General features: G+C 43.8%; 2 protein-coding genes across 7 annotated transcripts in view; both read left to right on the forward strand.

The window, feature by feature from the left end:
• USF2 (upstream transcription factor 2, c-fos interacting) overlaps nt 1–5,240 on the forward strand; it is a 56,574-nt gene extending 51,334 nt beyond the window's left edge. For 2 of the 6 annotated variants that reach the window (XM_056543152.1, XM_056543157.1), the window contains 2 exons: nt 1,234–1,362; nt 3,505–5,240. In XM_056543152.1, coding sequence (XP_056399127.1) covers nt 1,234–1,362; nt 3,505–3,594 — 219 coding nt within the window. In that variant the 3' untranslated portion in view covers nt 3,595–5,240. Of the gene's footprint in view, nt 1–1,230; nt 1,363–3,504 lie in introns of all 6 variants that reach the window. The other 4 variants (XM_056543151.1, XM_056543153.1, XM_056543156.1 and 1 more) reach the window with 3 other exon arrangements.
• Nucleotides 5,241–6,313: 1,073 nt separating this feature from the next.
• Nucleotides 6,314–22,262, forward strand: LOC130293938 (hepcidin-like). Its single transcript, XM_056543244.1, has 4 exons — nt 6,314–6,333; nt 16,282–16,421; nt 18,399–18,464; nt 21,904–22,262. The coding sequence occupies exons 2-4, from the start codon at nt 16,344–16,346 to the stop codon at nt 22,003–22,005; spliced, it is 246 nt and encodes an 81-aa protein (XP_056399219.1). The 5' UTR covers nt 6,314–6,333; nt 16,282–16,343; the 3' UTR covers nt 22,006–22,262.

Genomic DNA, 22,262 nt, shown 5'->3' on the forward strand with positions numbered 1-22,262 from the left:
CAAAAAATAAGCCCTCATGTGGATTTTTAGGTGCAAAATTGAAAGAGTTATGATTTTAAAAATTTAAGGAGGAAAAAACGAAAGTGCAGAAACTGAAGAATGCTTGGTCCTTAAGGGGTTAATAAAATATTTTCACCCATTTGGCTTCTGCAGCATAAATACAATACACTCCCTCAGACAGCTGGGTGTTGGCTCAGCCTGCAGCCCTTTGCTCAACTCTCCTCCAGACTGTTCTTTGGGTTCTGTTAAAGGGGTACTCCACCAGAAAACGTCTTATTCCCTATCCAAAGGATAGGGAATAAGATGTCTGATCACCGGGATCCACCTCGATCTCCAGGCTTGCAGCGCCATCTCGTTTCCTCCCATAGACATGAATGGAGGGAGCGTGGTGGCTGTAGTCATCCGGCACGGAGCAGAGTTCTCTCCTACACCGGATGACTGGAGGGCCGCAGTGGCGGGACCCCCGAGATTAGACATCTTATCCCTTATCCTTTTGAAAAGCAAGATATTTCCCTTAAAGGGTAGCTCCCACCATCCTATATTTTTTTTTTTGTTCTGGCCCTGCCTATTGCACATCTATCCCTAACCCCAGCAGGTACAACGTCACTGATGCCTGCTGGGGCCGACTTCCGCCCTAAGTTCATCTATACAGGGTGCCTCCAGCTGTTTCACCACAACTCCCAGCTTGCCCCGACATCTATTGGCATGCTGGGAGTTGTAGTAGTGAAACAGCTGGAGGCACCCTGTGTAGAGGAACTATAAGTTAGGGCCTTGCATGTCTGATTGACGGGCAGGGAGTGAGCGCAGTGTAAATGATCGCTCCGAATTCAGGCGTGATGTCACACCGTGCTGCAGCCGGCCAATGGGAGGGAGACCCCTAGTGGCCGGTTTTCAAACGTAAAATTCACCCTGAAAATGAAAACAATTTATAATGAAAATATATTACAGATATGTTGTAGTACATAAGTACTACAACATATCAAAATATAAAGTGCCCATTTAAATTATCAGTATTTTTTTTTAATTATAGTTAGAGCTGTCTAGGAAAACATTGTGACGGGATATGGATGATACATTGCTTAGTGCTGGCCTGCAGGGGGCAGAGCGATGACCCAGGGAATCTGTAGCTGTGATTTACACGCCTGTCCCTATATATACTGCGCTATATTCAGGTTTTTCTTTGTGGCTTTAGAGTGGTAATAAATCCCTCTTTGTTTTCCTGGTGCACAGCAGAGTAAAGGCGGAATCCTGTCCAAAGCCTGCGACTACATCCGCGAGCTGCGCCAGACAAATCAGCGCCTGCAGGAATCCTTCAAGGAGGCCGAGCGGCTGCAGATCGACAACGAGATGCTGCGTCAGCAGGTCTGTGATAGGGGGTTACAGGAGTCGTAGATACTCTAGGATGGTGGGAGTCAGCTTTCATACACATTGGATCAGTGTTTCCCAACCAGGGGGCCTCCAGCTGTTGCAAAACTACAACTCCCAGCATGCCCGGACAGCCAAAGGCTGTCCGGGCATGCTTTGAGTTGTAGTTTTGCAGCAGCAGCAGGAGGCACTCTGGTTGGCAAACTCTGCCCCATACAGTGGGGGGGGGGGGGGGAAGTATTGAACGCGTCACTGTTTTTCTCACTAAATATATTTCCAGGTGATATTGACATGAAATGTTCCCCAAGACGTTGGTGACAAACCCAAGTAATCCATATACACATACATACAAAGAGACCAAAACTAATAAGATCAGAAATTAAGTTGTGTGTAATGATGTGAAATGACACAGGGAAAAAGTATTAAACACGTGAAGAAAGGGAGGAGCAAAAAGGCCTGGAAAGCCAAGACAACAGTTAGAATTTATCAGTAGTTAAAAAGGTACATGTGTCGGAGATACTCTAGGATGGTGGGATTCAGCTTCCATACACATTGGATCAGTGTTTCCCAACCGGGGTTCCTCCAGCGGTTGCAAAACTACAACTCCCAGCATGCTGTCCGGGCATGCTGGAAGTTATAGTTTTGCAGCAGCTGGAGGCACCCTGATTGGGAAACACTGCCTCAGACTTTAGTATAAGGTGTATGAGCATGTTAATGGGTCACCCAGGTTTAGGAAAGCATAGTTGCTTCCTTCCAAAAATAAAACAGCACCAACCCTGTCCTCAGATTATGTGTTTTATTGCAGTTTGGCTGCATTCACTTTAATGCAACTGAGCTGCAATACCGCACACAACCTGAGGACAAGAGTGGCGCTGTTTCTGGAAAAAAGAAACGTTTTACAAATCCTGGATGACCCTAAAAGAGAGTTAAAGGTGAACTCTGGTGGAAAACAAATGTTTACATATCAACTGGTGCCAGAAAGTTATACAGATTTGTAAATTACTTCTATTTCAAAATCTGAAGCCTTCCAGTACTTAACAGCTGCTGTATACTACATAGGAAGTTGTGTAGTTCATTTCTGTCTGACCACAGTGCTCTCTGCTGACACCTCTGTCCGTGTCAGGAAGTGTCCAGAGCATGAGCAAATCCTCATAGCAAACGTATCCTGCTCTGGACAGTTAGTGACACAGACAGGTGTAAGCAGAGAGCACTGGGGTCAGACTGGAAAGAAATTCACAAATGTATCTGTGGTAGCTCTCTAATATACAGCAGCTGATAAGTACTGGAAGGATTAAGATTTTTCTTTCTGGCACCAGTTGATTTGAAAAAAATAAAAATAAAATTCTACCTGAGTTCCCCTTTAAGTCTCTTGCATACACATCTGATCAGTATTTCCCAACCAGTGTGCCTCCAGCTGTTGCAAAATTATAATTTTTAGCATGCCGGGAGCTGTAGTTTTGCAACAGCTGGAGGCACCCTGGTGGGTAAACACTGCAATAGATGGTTGGCTGGTTAAAGGGGTACGCCAGTGGAAAACGTATTACTTTTTTTTTTTAAATCAACTGGTGCCAGAAAGTTTAACAGATTTGTAAATTACTTCTATTAAAAAAAAAATCTTAATCCTTCCAGTACTTATTAGCTGCTGAATACTACAGAGGAAATTATTTTCTTTTTGGAACACAGAGCTCTCTGCTGACATCGCGAGCGCAGTGTTCTCTGCTGACATCTCTGTCCATTTTAAGAACTGTCCAGAGTAGGAGAAAATCCCCATAGGAAACATATGCTGCTCTGGACAGTTCCTAAAATGGACAGAGATGTCAGCAGAGAGCACTGTGCTCGTGATGTCAGCAGAGAGCTCTGTGTTCCAAAAAGAGAAGAATTTCCTCTGTAGTATTCAGCAGCTAATAAGAACTGGAAGGATTAAGATTTTTTAATAGAAGTCATTTACAAATCTGTTTAACTTTATGGCACCAGTTGATTAAAAAAAAAATAAAAGTTTTCCACCGGAGTACCCCTTTTAGCTTGTGTTGGCAGAGTTCTTAACCCTGCCCCTGCCTGTACCCCTAGGCGCTAAAACAAAATGGCGTTTTTTTTTTTTGGCAAATCTGTAATTTTTGTCGTGTCCCGTTCCTTCATCAGATGGAAGACCACAAGAACGAGAACACCCTCCTGAGGACGCAGCTGCAGCAGCATGGCATCGAGGTGGTGGAAGAGGTGCAGAGGCAGTAGAGGCAGCGGCCGGACGCGCTCCTTCTCCTTGTGTGGCTGCAGGGAGTCAAAGATGCCACGAAAAAGAATAAAAAAAAAAAAAAAAAACTTGTATATCGGCACCCGCCCCCCCCCAATTTACCCTCTACACCCTTTTTGCCCTGCTCACCTGCCACCACCCCGCATCCACCCCCTTTACAGTAACCGTGTCAAAAAAACATTTTTTTTTTTTTTTGTCTCCATCCTGGCGAAGAACATTGTGAACTGTGTGGCACAGCGCAGGGGGGGAGGTGGAGGAGGCACTGCCACGGGTCTTCCTTTTGCAGACAGGAGAACCCTTTGCCCCCCTCTTCAAACTTATAGGAACATGCTTACCTTGGAAAACAAATTTTTTTTTCAGGCCTCTTCACTGCCAGGGACTTGCATGGGGCTGACAGAAGGGCTGCCTGAGCGGCAGAGGGTTTAATACGTTTGCATTGCTCCGATATTATTTTTTTTTTATTATTATTATTATAAATATATAAATATGAATCTTCCTTTAGACTTTTAGCAATGACAATAGATGAAAAAAAACTTCCCTTATTTCCTTATTTTTTTTTTCATTTTTTTAATTTTTTTTCAATGTAATTTTTTTTTCTTTTTTTTTTCATTTTATTATTATTATTTTTTTTTTTTGTTGCCTATCCATAATCCTCTGCAGTGTGTGACTTTTGCCGATCACAGAGCTGTAGTATTATCCTAAACTATACTACGGCTTCCAGGAGAATTGCACATTTGTTTATTCAAAGCTTAACAGGAGGTGTCTGAGGTACAATTCCTCCATTTTTTTTATTATTTTAATATATTTTTTTTTTTGTGTTTTTTTTTTTTTTTTTTTTTTTTTTTCTTGAATACGTTACAGAATTTTGCTTCGTTCTCCACTTTTTGCTGTTTTTATTTTGCCCTTGGTAAACTGTACTGACAGACTGGGTCTCTTGCAGCAAAGAATAAAAAAATTAAATAAATGGCCACTAGATGGCAGCGGAGAGCTGTGTATCCAGCTAGTCTTGACGGCGCGGTAAAGCGAGAGCTCCCAACATTGAACTTTCGTTTAAATTACTAGATGATACGTTGTGTCCAAATTTTGACATTTTGAATCTTGTTACTCCAGTTACCTCCAGAGCTGCATTCAAAATCGGCACCGCTCTGCCCGTAACACATTATTGGCGGAACTCTCCTTCGTAGGGGTTAACATGGCTTGTCAAATAGCTCTCGAATGTTGTTCATTGGCAGTGTTTCCCAACCAGGGTGCCTCCAGCTGTTGCAAAACTACAACTCCCAGCATGCCCGGACAGCCTTTGGCTGTCCGGGCATGCTGGGAATTGTAGTTTTACAACAGCTGGAGGCACCCTGGTTGGGAAAAAAACACTGTTTTATGGAGGTTCTAAATTTTTGCAGCAAGATTTGCCAAATCTAAATCCGTGGAATCGGCCATCGATTCGTTTAGTCCTGAAATAGTTGTTCAGATTCCCTTAAAGGGGTACTCCGGTGGAAAACTTTTTTCGTAAAACTCAACTGGTGCCAGAAAGTTAAACAGATTTGTAAATTACTTCTATTAAAAAATCTTAATTCTCCCAGTACTTATTAGCTACTGAATACTACAGAGGAAATTCTTTTCTTTTTTTTTTTTTTTTAACACAGAGCTCTCTGCTGACATCATGACCACAGTGCTCTCTGCTGACATCTCTGTCCATTTTAGGAATTGTCCAGAGCAGCATATGTTCTCTATGGGGATTTTCTCCTACTTTCCAGTTCTTAAAATGGACAGAGATGTCAGCAGAGAGCACTGTGGTCATGAGGTCAGCAGAGAGCTCTGTGTTCCAAAAAGATATGAATTTCTTCGATAGTATTCAGCGGCTAATAAGTACTTGAAGGATTAAGTTTTTTTTTGTTTTTTTTTAATAGAAGTAATTTACAAATTTCCACCGGAATACCCCTTTAAGAAATCTGGGGTCATCCGGGATTTGTAAAAAAAAATAAAAATAGTTGCTTTCTTCCAGAAACAGCGCCACTCTTGTCCTCAGGTTGTGTGGAGTATTGCAGCTCAGTTGCAAAGTGAATGCAGCCGGGCTGCAATACCGCACATAACCAGAGGACAGAGGGGCGGTGCTGTTTTTTAGAAGGCAGCAGCCTTGCTTTTCTAATCCTGGATAACCCATTAAGGTGCCCATAAACCTTATACTAAAGTCTAAGGCAGTGTTTCCCCCACCAGGGTGCCTCCAGCTGTTGCAAATCTACAACTCCCAGCATGCCCGGACAGCCGAAGCCTTTCCGGGCATGCTGGGGGTTGTAGTCTTGCAACAGCTGGAGGCACACTGTTTGGAAAACACTGGCCTAAGGCAGTGTTTCCCCAACGCAATCCGGGCATGCTGTTTTTTTTTTTTTTTTTTTTTTTTTTTTTTTGCAAAAACAGCGCTGCTCTCGTCTACAGGTGGTGTGTAGTACTGCAGCTCCGCCCCATTCATTCATTTCAGTAGAGCCGAGCTGCAGTACCAGACACAACCTGTAAATAGGAATGGTGCTGTTTTTGGAAAAAGAAAAAAATGTTTTTCGAACTCTTAAATTATATATATATATATATATATATATATATATATATATATTTTATATATTATATTTTTTTCTTCTTTTTTTTCTATTATAAATGTCTATTTACTGTGCAGGGTAGCAAACTCCACATCTCCTGCAGCGCAGCAGAGATCCAGCAGGGGGTGCTATAAGGTAAGGAGAGAGCGTCCATATTCTGTATGTGAATGAAGTATGTAATGGGTCTCTTGTGGTTAGACCATTGTTTCTCAACCAGGGTGCCTCCAGCTGTTGCAAAACTACAACTCCCAGCATGCCCGGACAGCCTTCGGCTGTCCGGGCATGCTGGGAGTTGTAGTTTTGCAACAGCTGGCGGCACCCTGCTTGGGAATTACTGGGTTAGACTGAAGCAGTATGTGGCGTCACTATGCAGTTAACCCTTTTGGTGCAGCGCCATCGCACCCAGCACCATTACCTGCTAAGACGTCGCGCTGCCCCCCTCTGGTTAGGCGAGGGAACGCCCCCTGTTCACATCCATGGTTTGTGTTTCCTTGATCAGCCCTGAGACCGTCGCTCAGATACTACAATGTCTTAAGAAAACCAAGAAAAATAATCATTCTGTTCTGTTCATTCTGTTACCGTCACTTTTTTGCCGTTTTTTTTGTTGTTGTTTTTTTTCTTTATTTTTTTAATGATTTAATGTTTTTTGGCTTTTCTTAAAGTGAATTTACCTCTAAAATAAACAAAGTCAACTGTAAATGTAAAATCCTCCGGTCGTCCTCGTCTTTCAAGTCCATTCGATGATGATCTAATGTTGCATCTTCTTCTGGGAAAGCTGAGTGAGGATATTGGCCACCTTTACAGGTCCTGTTGGGGGGAGTATCCAGCTTTTTATGGCTGCTGAAAGGCAAATAAGAGAGCTTGGGTAACAATCGTGGACACAATGGGGAAGGTATTGGCTTGTTCTAATACTACAGGATGTAAGATTATGCAGCTGCATAGTGAGGCGGTGGTCGTTCTGGATTGTGGGAAAGCTGGAAGGCGATCTCTGTGTGCTGTTATAGCTGTATTTACAGCTCCCACTTAAGGTATTTATTTATCTGTGTCTCCTGAATGGCTTATCGTCCTAATATTACAGGATCAGAAGAAAACAGAGTGGCCATTCTGGACTGTAGGAAAGCTGAGTCACCATCTCTGAGAATTATAAAGGCTCACCCATGTGGAAGTATTCATCTTTTTATGGGTTATGATTGGTGAGCCTTTCTGACATGGCAGAAGAATGCACATTCAGGCCAGTTAGGATCAACACCCTTGATATATTGACAGTTACCCAGCTTTCCCTGAGACCAAAGCAAGGACAAGGGTTTAAGGGGTACTCCAATGGGAAAAAAAGTTTTTAAATTAACTGGTGCCAAAAAGTAATACAGATTTGCAAATTACTTCTATATAAAAATCTTAACCCTTCCAGTACTTATCAGCTGCTGTATGCTCCAGAGGAAGTTGTGTAGTTCTTTTCAGTCTGACCACAGTGCTCTCTGCTGACACCTCTGTCCGTGTCAGGAACAGTCCAGAGCAGGAGAGGTTTGCTATGGGGATTTGCTTGTACTCTGGACAGTTTCTAAAATGTACAGAGGTGTCAGCAGAGAGCACTGTGGTCAGACTGGAAAGAACTACACAACTTCCTCTGGAGCATACAGCAGCTAAGTACAGGAAGGATTAAGATTTTTATATAGAAGTAATTTACAAATCTGAATAACTTTTTGCCACCGGTTGGTTTGAAAACCTTTATTTTTCCCCTTTTATGTTCACACCGAGTAATTGGAGAGGAATTTACTCGAATAATTCCGCTCGCTTATAAATCACACTAAGGAATTTCCGCAAGCCGAATTCCGTTCTGCATGAAGAATGAAAACGTTCTCTCTTCATGCGGAATCCGTGTCTTGAATCCGCGTCCCATTGAAATCAATGACATTTTTTTTTCAGCCCGACGCCGTCCTGCACAGAATTTCCGGGGGAAAAAAAAAGTAAATTCTAATTGGCGGTTGTCTTCCAGCAAAAAAAAAAAATTAGCGGCGGAATTTTTAAATGTGAATTCCTCACCAATTCCTCAGTGTGAACATACCCTGAAGGTTACCTATTAAAAGCTTGGTGGAAGAGGATGGCATAAGTATTTGTAGTTACTAGAGATGAGCGAACTTACAGTAAATTCGATTCGTCACGAACTTCTCGGCTCGGCAGTTGATGACTTTTCCTGCATAAATTAGTTCAGCTTTCCGGTGCTCCTGTGGGCTGGAAAAGGTGGATACAGTCCTAGGAGACTCTTTCTTAGGACTGTATCCATCTTTTCCAGCCCACCGGAGAACCTGAAGGCTGAACTAATTTATGTAGGATAAGTCATCAACTGCCGAGCCGAGAAGTTCGTGACGAATTGAATTTACTGTAAGGTCGCTCATCTCTAGTAGTTACTGGAGATTTTTGCTAGTTTGGGGTGATCCTGTAGGAGACGGCAGGTCTGGGGTCCTTCCGGTCTGTTCACTTGTAGCTTATTAGATCTTGGACATCTGCTGATTGCTCTGCAGACAAGATCTCTGCTGTGATGTCATCATGGAGCTCTGCTGGGCAGGATCTCTGCTGTGATGTCATCATGGAGCTCTGCTGGGCAGGATCTCTGCTGTGATGTCATCATGTAACTGCATGGCAGGATCTCTGCTGTGATGTCATCATGGAGCTCTGCTGGGCAGGATCTCTGCTGTGATGTCATCATTGATCTCCGCCAGGCAGTAAGTCTGCTGTGATGTCATCATGGAGCTCTGCATGGTATGATCTCTTCTGTGATGTCATCAAGGAGCTCTACCAGCAGGATCTCTGCTGTGATGTCATCATGGAGCTCTGCCTGCCAGGTTCTCTGCTGTGATGTCATCCTGTAGCTCTGCCTGCCAGGTTCTCTGCTGTGATGTCATCCTGTAGCTCTGCCTGCCAGGTTCTTTGCTGTGATGTCATCCTGTAGCTCTGCCTGCCAGGTTCTCTGCTGTGATGTCATCCTGTAGCTCTGCCTGCCAGGTTCTCTGCTGTGATGTCATCCTGTAGCTCTGCCTGCCAGGTTCTTTGCTGTGATGTCATCCTGTAGCTCTGCCTGCCAGGTTCTCTGCTGTGATGTCATCCTGTAGCTCTGCCTGCCAGGTTCTCTGCTGTGATGTCATCATGGAGCTCTGCCTGCCAGGTTCTCTGCTGTGATGTCATCATGGAGCTCTGCCTGCCAGGTTCTCTGCTGTGATGTCATCCTGTAGCTCTGCCTGCCAGGTTCTCTGCTGTGATGTCATCCTGTAGCTCTGCCTGCCAGGTTCTCTGCTGTGATGTCATCCTGTAGCTCTGCCTGCCAGGTTCTCTGCTGTGATGTCATCCTGTAGCTCTGCCTGCCAGGTTCTCTGCTGTGATGTCATCCTGTAGCTCTGCCTGCCAGGTTCTCTGCTGTGATGTCATCCTGTAGCTCTGCCTGCCAGGTTCTCTGCTGTGATGTCATCCTGTAGCTCTGCCTGCCAGGTTCTCTGCTGTGATGTCATCCTGTAGCTCTGCCTGCCAGGTTCTCTGCTGTGATGTCATCCTGTAGCTCTGCCTGCCAGGTTCTTTGCTGTGATGTCATCCTGTAGCTCTGCCTGTTCTTCTCACAGACATGGGGCCCGCTTACGCCATCGGTGGAGCAATGTAGATCTCACAAACAGTGGCCTCGGGTCATGTGACAGAAAAGTAATCTACAAGGGGTCTTATTTCCCCTATGGATATTATAAGTGACTCTGGAACCTCGTCAAGAGATATGGTGATACCTCTTATGGGGAATCTAAGGCGTAACTTCAGATATGATGGTTTCCATATGTTGACAGCAAGCAGAAGTCTTGGAAGAGGTAACGAAAATAACGCGACTATTAATCATTGCTCACAATCTGCAATTTAACTTCATTTTATGAGCTTTTGTTTTTTGACAAAACGACGGACACGACGCCTACAGCCTTTATCCAGTGGGATTTGCGTAATTTGCACTCCTCCAGCTGTTGCAAAACTACAACTCCCAGCATGCCCGGACAGCCAACGGCTGTCCGGGCATGCTGGGAGTTGTAGTTTTGCAACAGCTGGGGGCACACTGCTTTACGGTTTATAGTGTTTACCCGGATTACGGGAACCTTACCGTTTAGGACACTCTTCGTCGATACTTGTTTGTGCTCCCGGAATGGACATGGAGCAGCAAAGGTTAACAGCCTGCCCCCGGTGGCCAGCCTGCCTGACGCCCAGCCCGTCTTCGGCGCCGCTATAGTATTTGCAATGTGTGAACTTAACCTCCCTGGCCTCAGCCAGTGTCACAACCGCGGTGAAACGCACCAGTCCTCACCGGCATGTAGACTTGCAAATATATTGGTCTCCAGCTGTTGTGAAACTACAACTCCCAGCACTCCCAAGACAATAGTGACCTTCATAGTGCAGTACTCTTAGTATTGTACCTTTTTAAAGGGGTACTGCGGTGAAGAACATTTTTTTTTCAAATCAACTGGTGCCAGAAAGTTATACAGATTTGTAAATGACTTCTATTTAAAAATCTTAATCCTTCCAGTACTTATCAGCTGCTGTATGCTCCACAGGAAGTTCTTTTCTTTTTGAATTTCCTTTCAGTCTGACCACAGTGCTCTCAGAGCTCTGACATCACTGTTCAGAGCAGGAGAGGTTTTGCTATGAGGATTTGCTCCTGCTCTGGACAGTTCCTGACATGGACAGAGGTGGCAGCAGAGAGCACTGTTTTCAGACTGAAAGGAAATACAAAAAGGAAAAAAAACTTTCTGTGGAGCATACAGCAGCTGTTAAGTACTGGAAGGGTTAAGATTTTTAAATAAGAAGTAATTTGCATATCTGTTAAACTTTCTGGCACCAGTTGACTTAAAAAAAAAAAATTCAACCGGAGTACCCCTTTAGTGTACAAAAACATATGTGGCCTCCTCTACACCAGGAACGGAGGAGCAGGAACCCTAAGTTTGGAATTGGGGGGGATTTGACCCGACCTGGACCATATCCAAAGCAGTAGTTTTTTTTTTTTGAAGGAACGTAACATTACACGTCAATGGTCTCCAACTTTTCAGTGATGTCTAATCCCAACACGTTCCAGGGTGTTCCGCAGCTTTGAGGTCTCCGTACCCCAACCTGGACCCTAGGATCCTTTTTTGTTTTTCCTTCTGTGCCAGCTTCTCCGTGTCTGGCCCTGACCTCTCCACCTCAATATTGTCCTACGGGTGTAACATGTTCTGTCCACAACCTGCCCTCAGACGTCTCCACCTAAATCTTCGTAAGGAAACATGGCAACCGGTCAGACGTTTCCTTGCACTTGGCACCATCTTCTAGCAGGTTATGGTGGCCAAGCCCAGTATGTAGGTTTCCTCTAGGGATGTACCGATACTGGTATTTGTATCGGGACTGATACTTGACATTTGCACCGAGCGCACGTCATAGCCGGGACTTGTGGCTAATGCCAAACATCACCGATCGGTGATGTCCGGCATTAACCATATAGACGCTGCAATCAAAAAGTCTAAAAGTCCTGAAGTTAACTGCCGGTTAGCTCAGGGATGCTGATCGGGATCATTTCAGTGAAATCGCGTTGTCCCGATCAGCTTTGAGGACGGCCGGAGGTCTCTTGCCATGCTCCGTGCCGTCCAATCATCGCTCCTTTACTGCAGCCAACCATGGCAAACACCATGCCAACTATAGGGCAGATCTAACCACCCGATATAAGTACTCATCCTACCATCCAAAAAGGCATGGAAAGCCAAGAAAACAGTTAAAATTTTTAAGTAATTAAAAAGTAACCCAGCCCCTTGTCAGTGCAAATTATTAGCCCATCTGATGGCTACAATACAGGATATAACTCAGGATCAGTACAGGATAAGTAATGTAATGTATGTACACAGTGACCTCACCAGCAGAATAGTGAGTACAGCTCTGGAGTATAATACAGGATATAACTCAGGATCAGTACAGGATAAGTAATGTAATGTATGTACACAGTGATCTCACCAGCAGAATAGTGAGTACAGCTCTGGAGTATAATACAGGATATAACTCAGGATCAGTACAGGATAAGTAATGTAATGTATGTACACAGTGACCTCACCAGCAGAATAGTGAGTACAGCTCTGGAGTATAATACAGGATATAACTCAGGATCAGTACAGGATAAGTAATGTATTGTATGTACACAGTGACCTCACCAGCAGAATAGTGAGTACAGCTCTGGAGTATAATACAGGATATAACTCAGGATCAGTACAGGATAAGTAATGTAATGTATGTACACAGTGACCTCACCAGCAGAATAGTGACTACAGCTCTGGAGTATAATACAGGATATAACTCAGGATCCGTGCAGGATAAGTAATGTAATGTATGTACACAGTGACCTCACCAGCAGAATAGTGAGTACACCTCTGGGGTATAATACAGGATATAACTCAGGATCAGTACAGGATAAGTAATGTAGTGTATGTACACAATGACCTCACCAGCAGAATAGTGAGTACAGCTCTGGATTATAATACAGGATATAACTCAGGATCAGTACAGGATAAGTAAGGTAATGTATGTACACAGTGACCCCACCAGCAGAATAGTGAGTACAGCTCTGGAGTATAATACAGGATATAACTCAGGATCAGTACAGGATAAGTAATGTAATGTATGTACACAGTGACCTCACCAGCAGAATAGTGAGTGCAGCTCTGGAGTATAATACAGGATATAACTCAGGATCAGTACAGGATAAGTAATGTAATGTATGTACACAGTGACCCCACCAGCAGAATAGTGAGTACAGCTCTGGGGTATAATACAGGATATAACTCAGGATCAGTACAGGATCAGTAATGTAATGTATGTACACAGTGACCTCACCAGCGGAATAGTGAGTACAGCTCTGGAGTATAATACAGGATATAACTCAGGATCAGTACAGGATAAGTAATGTAATGTATGTACACAGTGACCTCACCAGCAGAATAGTGAGTACAGCTCTGGAGTATAATACAGGATATAACTCAGGATCAGTAACGGATAAGTAATGTAATGTATGTACACAGTGACCCCACCAGCAGAATAGTGAGTACAGCTCTGGAGTATAATACAGGATATAACTCAGGATCAGTACAGGATAAGTAATGTAATGTATGTACACAGTGACCTCACCAGCAGAATATAGAGTACAGCTCTGGAGTATAATATAGGATATAACTCAGGATCAGTACAGGATAAGTAATGTAATGTATGTACACAGTGACCTCACCAGCAGAATAGTGAGTACAGCTCTGGAGTATAATACAGGATATAACTCAGGATGAGTACAGGATAAGTAATGTAATGTATGTACACAGTGACCTCACCAGCAGAATAGTGAGTGCAGCTCTGGAGTATAATACAGGATATAACTCAGGATCAGTACAGGATAACACTGCTGTATTATTTTACTGTCCCTTTAACAGGTGAAACAGATTCCATAATGTCTCTATTATGTCACACATAAATATTTGGTATCTCTTCTCGGCGCTGCAGGTGACCGTGTTATTGTCGCGTCCAGCGCCGGCGGGTTCCCTTATCAGATAAGAATCTGGTGATGGCTGATACTGTGTGAGGGGCAGATCCTCCCCTGGACCTCCACCTCCTGTTAGTAGTGAGCGAGGTCAGTGCCTCTCCTGGCGCCCCGGGGTCTAGGTGTAGCCGACTCACAGGAGCCTGGGACACGTGAACTTCAGCTCGGTACATTGAGTAACGGAGACGCGGAAATCTACGGAATGATGAGATCTGGTGTATCTACACAACAAAGATGTATCCGAACATCCAGAGAATATGTTCTAAGGACATTCTGTAATAATACATAACGTACCGCTTCAACAGACAGTATCACATGATAGGCTTAGATACACCGCTTCAACAGACAGTATCACATGATAGGCTTAGATACACCGATTCAACAGACCGTATCAGACATGATAGGCTTAGATACGCGGCTTCAACAGACAGTATCACACATGATAGGCTTAGAAAAACACTGCTTCAAAAAACAGTATCACACCTGATAGGCTTAGATACAGTGGCCAAGCAGACAGTATCAACATAATAGGCCTAAACACATCACTTCAGCATTGTCACATGATAGGTTTAAATACAGGACCTCTGCAGACAGTATCACACGATAGGCTTAGATACAAGAGCTTAGCAGACAGTAAAGTTCATTATACGTTTAGGTACAGTGGCTCAGCAGACAGAATCAAACATAATAGGCTTAGATACAACTCAATAAATCAGTGTTTTCCAAACAGGGTGCCTCCAGCTGTTCCAAAACTACAACTCCCAGCATGCCCAGACACACTGACAGACAGACTGCATCACTCTGTGTGCTCAGCAGGCACTGCAGCGCTCTGTGTGCTCAGCCTGCACTGCAGCGCTCTGTGTGCTCAGCCTGCACTGCAGCGCTCTGGGTGCTCAGCCTGCACTACATCGCTCTGTGTGCTCAGCCTGCACTGCAGCGCTCTGTGTGCTCAGCCTAGTTTTTTTTTAAATAGACAGGCACACTTCAAAGATCCTGGTATATAAGGGGCGCGGTGTACCACTGTGCTGAGATACCAGACCCGGGGGATATCTGTATACTATTTATTCTATAAAGCAGTGTATCCCAGCCAGTGTGCCTCCAGCTGTTGCAAAACTACAACCAAAGGCTAAAGGCTGTGCGGGCATGCTGTTTTGTTATCTAAGCCTATCATGTTTGCTACTGTCTGCTGAGCCCCTGTATCTAAGCCTATCATAACAGATAATGTCTGCTGAGCCCCTGTATCTAAGCCTATCATAACAGATAATGTCTGCTGAGCCCCTGTATCTAAGCCTATCATAACAGATAATGTCTGCTGAGCCACTGTATCTAAGCTTATCATGACTGATACCGTCTGCTGAGCCACTGTATCTAAGCTTATCATGTTTACTACTGTCTGCTGAGCCCCTGTATCTAAGCTTATCATGACTGATACCGTCTGCTGAGCCACTGTATCTAAGCTTATCATGTTTACTACTGTCTGCTGAGCCACTGTATCTAAGCTTATCATGTTTACTACTGTCTGCTGAGCCACTGTATCTAAGCCTATCATAACAGATACTGTCTGCTGAGCCCCTGTATCTAAGCGTATCATGTTTACTACTGTCTGCTGAGCCACTGTATCTAAACTTGTCATGATGTATACTGTCTGCTAAGCTGTCGTATCTAAGCTCATCATGTGTGACACTGCTGAGGTGATGTTTTTAAGCCTATCGTGTGTGTGATACTGTCTGCTGAGACATTGTATCTAAGCTTATCATGAATTATACTGACTGCTGAGCCACTGTATCTAAGCCTATCATGGTGTATACAGTCTGCCAATCCTCAGTAACTAATACTATCATATGTGATACTAATCTCCGAAGGGCATAACGCTACGGAACTGAACTGTTGAGCTGTGTATCTAAACCTATCATGTGTGATACCGTCAGTATCTGTATATTATTTATCCTTTAAAGCAGTGTTTCCCAACCAGCTTTCCTCCAGCTGATGCAAAACTACAACTCCCAGAATGCCGTTGGCTGTCCGGGCATGCTGGCAGTTGTAGTTTTGCAACATCTGGAGGTCCGCAGGTTGAAGACCACTGATCTAGGAGATAGGTGCTCTATTGCTACAGCCCGCCTGAGGCATACTGTATCTATTTGCCAGGCCATTGGAGGCGACGAGCCGAAGGCTGTCCGGGCATGCTGGGAGTTGTAGTTTTGCAACAGCTGGAGGCACCCTGTTTGGGAAACACTCTTTTAAAGGATAAATAATATACAGATCCAATATTTGCACATTTAAACCACTTTAAAAATACCCGAATTTATTTAAAAAAAATTTTTATTGCTTTTGCAAACCTGGAACGTTGTCCTCTTTTTGGGAAACATGAAAATGTGTAATTTACTGTCAAAATAATGTTAAAAAAAAAAAAAAAACACGGACCCTGGAGATAAGGACCGAGAGTTTCCTGACGCCAGGATTATCGGCGATGACCTTGTGTGTGACCTCCGGGGCCGGACCCTGCCCATAAATACGGCTCTACCCCGCAGGTGGAGCAGCGTCAGATCCCGACCTCACCTGCTGATCACTCATCGTCTGATCCAGAGAGAAGATGAAGTCCCTCAGCCTCTGCCTCATCCTCGTCCTGTCCCTGACCGTCCACCGGGGGCTCTGCGCCTCCGCTAGAAGGGTAAGTCCAAAGCAAATCATTTTCAAGATCTCTGCTTGCTGTCAGGGAATGGATATGTTCTTGTTTGCAAAAAAAATAAAATAAATAAACATATAGACCAGAGTTTCCCAACCAGGATGCCTCCAGCTGTTGCAAAACTACAACTCCCAACATGCCCGGACAGCCGTTGGCTGTCCGGGCATGCAGGGAGTTGTAGTTTTGCAACAGCTGGAGGCATCCTGGTTGGGAAACTCTGTCCTATTCACAGTGGATGTAAAGGTTTTATTTACTGACAGCAAGCAGAGATCTTAAAGGGGTAATAAAATGTTTTCAAATCACTTGGTGCCAGAAAGTTAGACAGATTAGTAATTTACTTCTACATAAAAATCTTAATCCTTCCAGTACTTATCAGCTGCTGTATGCTCCAGAGGAAGTTGTGTAGTTCTTACCAGTCTGACCACAGTGCTCTCTGCTGACACCTCTGTCTTATAAAGGCTCACCCATGTGGAAGTATTCATCTTTTTATGGGTCATGATTGGCGAGCCTTTCTGACATGGCAGAAGAATGCACATTCAGGCAAGTTAGGAACAACACTCTTGATATATTGACAGTTACCCAGCTTTCCTTGAGACCAAAGCAAGGATAAAGGGGTACTCCGGTGGGGAAAAAAATACATTTTTAAATCAACTGGTGCCAGAAAGTTAGACAGATTAGTAATTTACTTTTAAATAAACATCTTAATCCTTCCAGTACTTATCAGCTGCTGTATGCTCCACAGGAAGTTGTTTAGTTCTTTCTAGTCTGGCCACAGTGCTCTCTGCTGACACCTTTGTCTGTGTCAGGAACTGTCCAGAGCAGGAGAAAATCCCCATAGCAAAACCTCTCCTGCTCTGGACAGTTTCGGACGTGGACAGAGGTTTCAGCAGAGAGCACTGTGGTCAGACTAGAAAGAACTACACAACTTCCATGTAGAGCATACAGCAGCTGATAAGTACTGGAAAGACTAAAAGGGGTACTTCCCTGGAAAACTTTTTTTTTTTTTTTTAAATCATCTGGTGGCAAAATGTTAAACAGATATGTAAATTACTTCTAATTAAAAATCAAAATCCGTTCAGTACTTATTAGCTGCTGTATGCTCCACAGGAAGTTCTTTGCTTTTTGCTTTTCCTTTCTGTCTGACCACAGTGCTCTCTGCTGACACCTCTGTCCATGCCAGGAACTGTCCAGAGTAGTAGCAAATCTCCATAGAAAACCTATCCTGCTCCGGACAGTTCCTGACATGGACAGAGGTGTCAGCAGAGAGCACTGTGGTCAGACAGGAAGGAAATTCGAAAAGAAAAGAACTTCCTGTGGATCGTAACAGCAGCTGATAAGTACTGAAAGGAATAAGATTTTTTAATAGAAGTAATTTTCAAATCTGTTTAACTTTCTGGCACCAGTTGATTTAAAAAAAAAAAGTTTTCCAGTGGAGTACCCCTTTAAGATTTTGATATAGAAGTAATTTACTAATCTGTAGAACTTTCTGGCACCAGTTTATTTGAAAACTATTTTATTTTATTTTTAATTTTATGTATTTTTTTATTTTTTTTTACTGTGGGGTACCCCTTTAAAAATAGTATGTGTCTGATATGTAGTGAAATCTCTTTGAGAAGACTTCTGTTGGGGGGGGTCTTCTCAAAGAGCTTGACCAGTAGGCCATATATATGGTGGTACCGAAAATTGGAACAAATAACCTGGTCTGTGCCGTATCTTTAAGATCTCTGCTTGCTGTGAGCAAATAGAAACGTTTACATCCACCCCTGCTGTTTAGGTCAGACTGACAGGTGCAGGGTGTTGTAGTTTTGCAACAGCTGGAGGCACCCTGGTTGGGAAACACTGTTGTATGGATTTGGAGCTTTGTGTCAGAAAAACGAAGCATTGTAAAATTAATTGGCGCAAAATATTCTAACAATTTATATAAGGATAAAAAATTATACTCTTCATCATTTGTCTTCATAGCACAATGAGGTAGCAGATCCTGCAGATCATCTCGCCAGCCCAGACGTGGTAGAGTCACATCTAGAGGTGAGTGTGCGGTTACGTTTTTTTCCGGTTTCTACCGCGGCTCAGCGCATAGGTGTCAATTGTGTGCCAATGGCGGTCAAACTCTAATATCGTATACGGTATAAAGCTATGTTCACACAGCGGAATGTCCATGCGGGAATTCCTCAAGAACATTCCGCCGAAGCATTGATTTCTAAGGGATTCTGCAACGCTGTTCACACGGCTGAATTTCCGCGCCAGATGTTTCCACTGTGGAAATTCAGATTCTGGCGTCCGTAGAAGGAATAAGTCAATTCCATTCTTTCTGCAGAGCCCGCAAGGAAATGCATTGCTGTCTATGAGACGGCGCATTCCCGAGAGATACTAGAGCCCGCCGGTTAGTCAAATGTGCGGAATGTCCGCACATTTTACGCTTCTGTGTGAACCCGGCCTAACCAATAGGAGGCGCTTACTTCGTACTCATAGTGGACAGTCCTTATGACTGCGGTAGAATTTATACCAGTTTCCATGTTCACCTATGTTTTTACTAGGTATCTAAGCTATGTACCATGGTCCAGCCAAGCCCACCAAAACTTAAAGGGGTACTCCGCCCCTATCCTTTGGATAGGGGATAAGATGTCCGATCATGGGGGTGTCGCAGCTGGGGATCCCCGCAATCTCGGCTGCGGCACCCCAGACATCCGGTGCATGGAGCGAACTTCGCTCTGTGCCAAATGACTGGCAATGCAGGGCGGAGGCTTGTGACCTCCCGGCCACGTCCAGCTCGTGATGTCACGGCCAGGACCCCTCAATACATGTATATGGGAGGGGGCGTGTCATTCAACATTTACCCAAGCTATTGTCAGGCCAAGAAGGATAGAAGACCATGAATCGCCAGACCCTCTGTAATGCCAAAACAATAAGTCTCATAATGGGATGTATCTAAGCTTAGACGAAGCTATGACCAACCCAAGACTTGAGGTTGAAGAACACAAAACAGCCATAGATTGGTCATTGTACTTCTTATGATTGGATGTATCAAGCTATAGACGAACCTATGACCAACCCGAAAGAACAGTGTTGCTACAGTCTTGGAATGGTCATAGGTTAAAATATCTCCATAACATAAGGTCTAATGACGGGATATATCCAAACTCTAGACCAAGCTATGACCAACCCAACAGAACCACCTTAATCTAGGTCTTAAGATGATCGTAGGTCAAAATATTTCTATTTAGCCCAACTAGAAACAAGCTATGGCCAACCCAATGGAACCACATTACTTCAGGTCTTGAAATGGTCATAGGTCAAAGTATCTCTACAAAATAGTGTCTAATAAAGGAATGTAGCCAAGCTATAGCAGAGTCATGACCAACCCAATTCTTTAAGGTGGAAGAATACAGTCACGTTAGAAAGAAATATAGCCAAGATTGGGTTGATCATAGTATTGTGAAGGTGGAAATACAGACCCATGATTCTCCATGGCTTGGGGTGGTCATAGGTCAGTGTCTCTAAAAGCTAAAATCTCATAATGTGATGTTTCCAAGATATAGACCAAGTAGAACCAACCCAACAGATCCAAGTATCCCTAGAAGATAAGGTCTTAGAAAGAAATGTAGCCAAGATTGGGTTGGTCATAGTATTGTGAAGGTGGAAATATACAGACCCATGATTCTCCATGGCTTGGGGTGGTCATAGGTCAGTGTCTCCAAAAGCTAAAAACTCATAATGTGATGTTTTTAAGATATAGACCAAGCAGAACCAACCAGATCCATGTTACTCAAGGCCTTGAGATGATCAGAGTATCTCTAGAAGATAAGATCTTAGAAAGGAATATAGCCAAGATTGGGTCGGACATAGCGAAGGTGGAAACATAGACCTGTGTTTCTCCATGGCTTGAAGTATTACCAACCTAATCTTTAAGGTGCAAGTATACAGACCCATGTTTCTCTATGTCTCCAAAAGCTAAAAACTCCTAATGTGATGTTTCCAGACTATAGACCAAGCAGAACCAACCAGATCAGTGTTTCCCAAATGCGGTCCTCAAGCACCCCCAACAGGTCATGTTTTCAGGATTTCCTTAGTCTTTCACAGGTGATATAATTGTGGTGATGCCCGATTCACTGACCATAATTATATCACCTGTGAAAGACTAAGGAAATCCTGAAAACATGACCTGTTGGGGGTGCTTGAGGACCGCGTTTGGGAAACACTGAACCAGATCCATGTTACTCCATGTCTTGAGATGGCCAAAGTATCTCTAGAAGATAAGGTCTTAGAAATAAATATAGCCAAGATTGGGTTGGTCATAGCTTAGTGAAGGTGGAAATATACAGACCAATGTTTCGCCATGGCTTGGGGTGGTCATAGGTCAGTGTCTCTAAAATCTCATAATGTGATGTTTCCAGACTATAGACAAAGCAGAACCAACCCAACAGATCCATGTTACCCAAGGTCTTGAGATGCCCAAAGTATTTCTAGAAGATAAGGTCTTAGAAAGGGATGTAGCAAAGATTGGGTTGGTCATAGCATTGTGAAGGTAAAAATATACAGACCCCTGTTTCTCCATGGCTCTCTGTGGGGGGGGGGGGGGTCATAGGTCCGTGTCTCCAAATCCTAAAAACTCATAATGTGATGCTTTTAAGATATAGACCAAGCAGAACCAACCAGATCCATGTTACTCAAGGCCTTGAGATGGTCAAAGTATCCCTAGAAGATAAGATCTTAGAAAGAAATATAGCCAAGATTGGGTTGGTCGTAGCGAAGGTGGAAATACAGACCCATGTTTCTCCATGGCTTGAAGTATTGCCAACCCAATCATTAAGGTGGAACTATACAGACCCATGTTTCTCTATGTCTCCAAAAGCTAAAAACTCCTAATGTGATGTTCCCAGACTATAGACCAAGCAGAAATAACCAGATCCATGTTACCCAAGGTCTTGAGATGGTCAAAGTATCTCAAGAAGATAAGGTCTTAGAAAGGGATGTAGCCAAGATTGGGTTGGTCATAGCATTGTGAAGGTGGAAATATACAGACCCCGGTTTTTCCATGGCTTGGGGGGGGGGGGGGGGGTCATAGGTCAGTGTCTCCAAAAGCTAAAATCTCATAATGTGATGTTTCCAGACTATAGACCAAGCAGAACCAACCCAACAGATCCATGTTACCCAAGGTCTTGAGATGGCCAAAATATTTCTAGAAGATAAGGTCTTAGAAAGGGATGTAGCCAAGATTGGGTTGGTCATAGCATTGTGAAGGTAAAAATATACAGACCCCTGTTCCTCCATGGCTTGGGGGGTCATAGGTCAGTGTCTCCAAAGAATGAATTCTCCATAATGTGATATTTCCAAGCTATAGAACAACCTGACAGATCCATGTTCCTCAAGGTCTTGAGATGGTCATTGGTTTTAGAGCTCTCACCTAGCACTTGGAGATAGACAATAACATGGCCACATCCTCTTAACCCATTCCTTCTCATTCCAGGAGGTTTTCCATAGAACAAAGCGTTTCTCCCACCTTTCCATCTGTCGCTTCTGCTGCAATTGTTGCAAGAACAAAGAGTGCGGATTATGTTGCAAGACCTAAGACCCGGAGCTCCACCACAGAATGGAGAGACTTGATCTAAGAACGCTTGAGATTGAGGGCCGGTCAGGAGACAAGATGTCTTGGGGCCCCACAGTGGAAGCCCCACAGCCCTTCACCAGGTGGTGGGGGAGGGGGTCTTCTTTAATTCCGTATTTCTAAGAATATTCGGAGAAATGTCCATTGTCGCTCATCGTGATGTAACTGTATGGAGTCTCCAGCCCTGTATTTATAAGTGTTGTCGATGTTTTTGGTTTATA

Source organism: Hyla sarda, chromosome 10 (genome assembly GCF_029499605.1).
Source record: "Hyla sarda isolate aHylSar1 chromosome 10, aHylSar1.hap1, whole genome shotgun sequence".
In the NCBI taxonomy this organism is placed as follows: Eukaryota; Metazoa; Chordata; class Amphibia; order Anura; family Hylidae; genus Hyla; species Hyla sarda.

What these genes read in the sequence shown, in the direction of transcription:
- LOC130293938 (XM_056543244.1), top strand. Translation starts at nt 16,344, where the DNA reads ATGAAGTCCCTCAGCCTCTGCCTCATCCTCGTCCTGTCCCTGACCGTC. An exon ending in TCTGCGCCTCCGCTAGAAGG is followed by an intron (nt 16,422 to 18,398) that starts GTAAGTCCAAAG and finishes TTGTCTTCATAG; the next exon opens with CACAATGAGGTAGCAGATCC. An exon ending in TGGTAGAGTCACATCTAGAG is followed by an intron (nt 18,465 to 21,903) that starts GTGAGTGTGCGG and finishes TTCTCATTCCAG; the next exon opens with GAGGTTTTCCATAGAACAAA.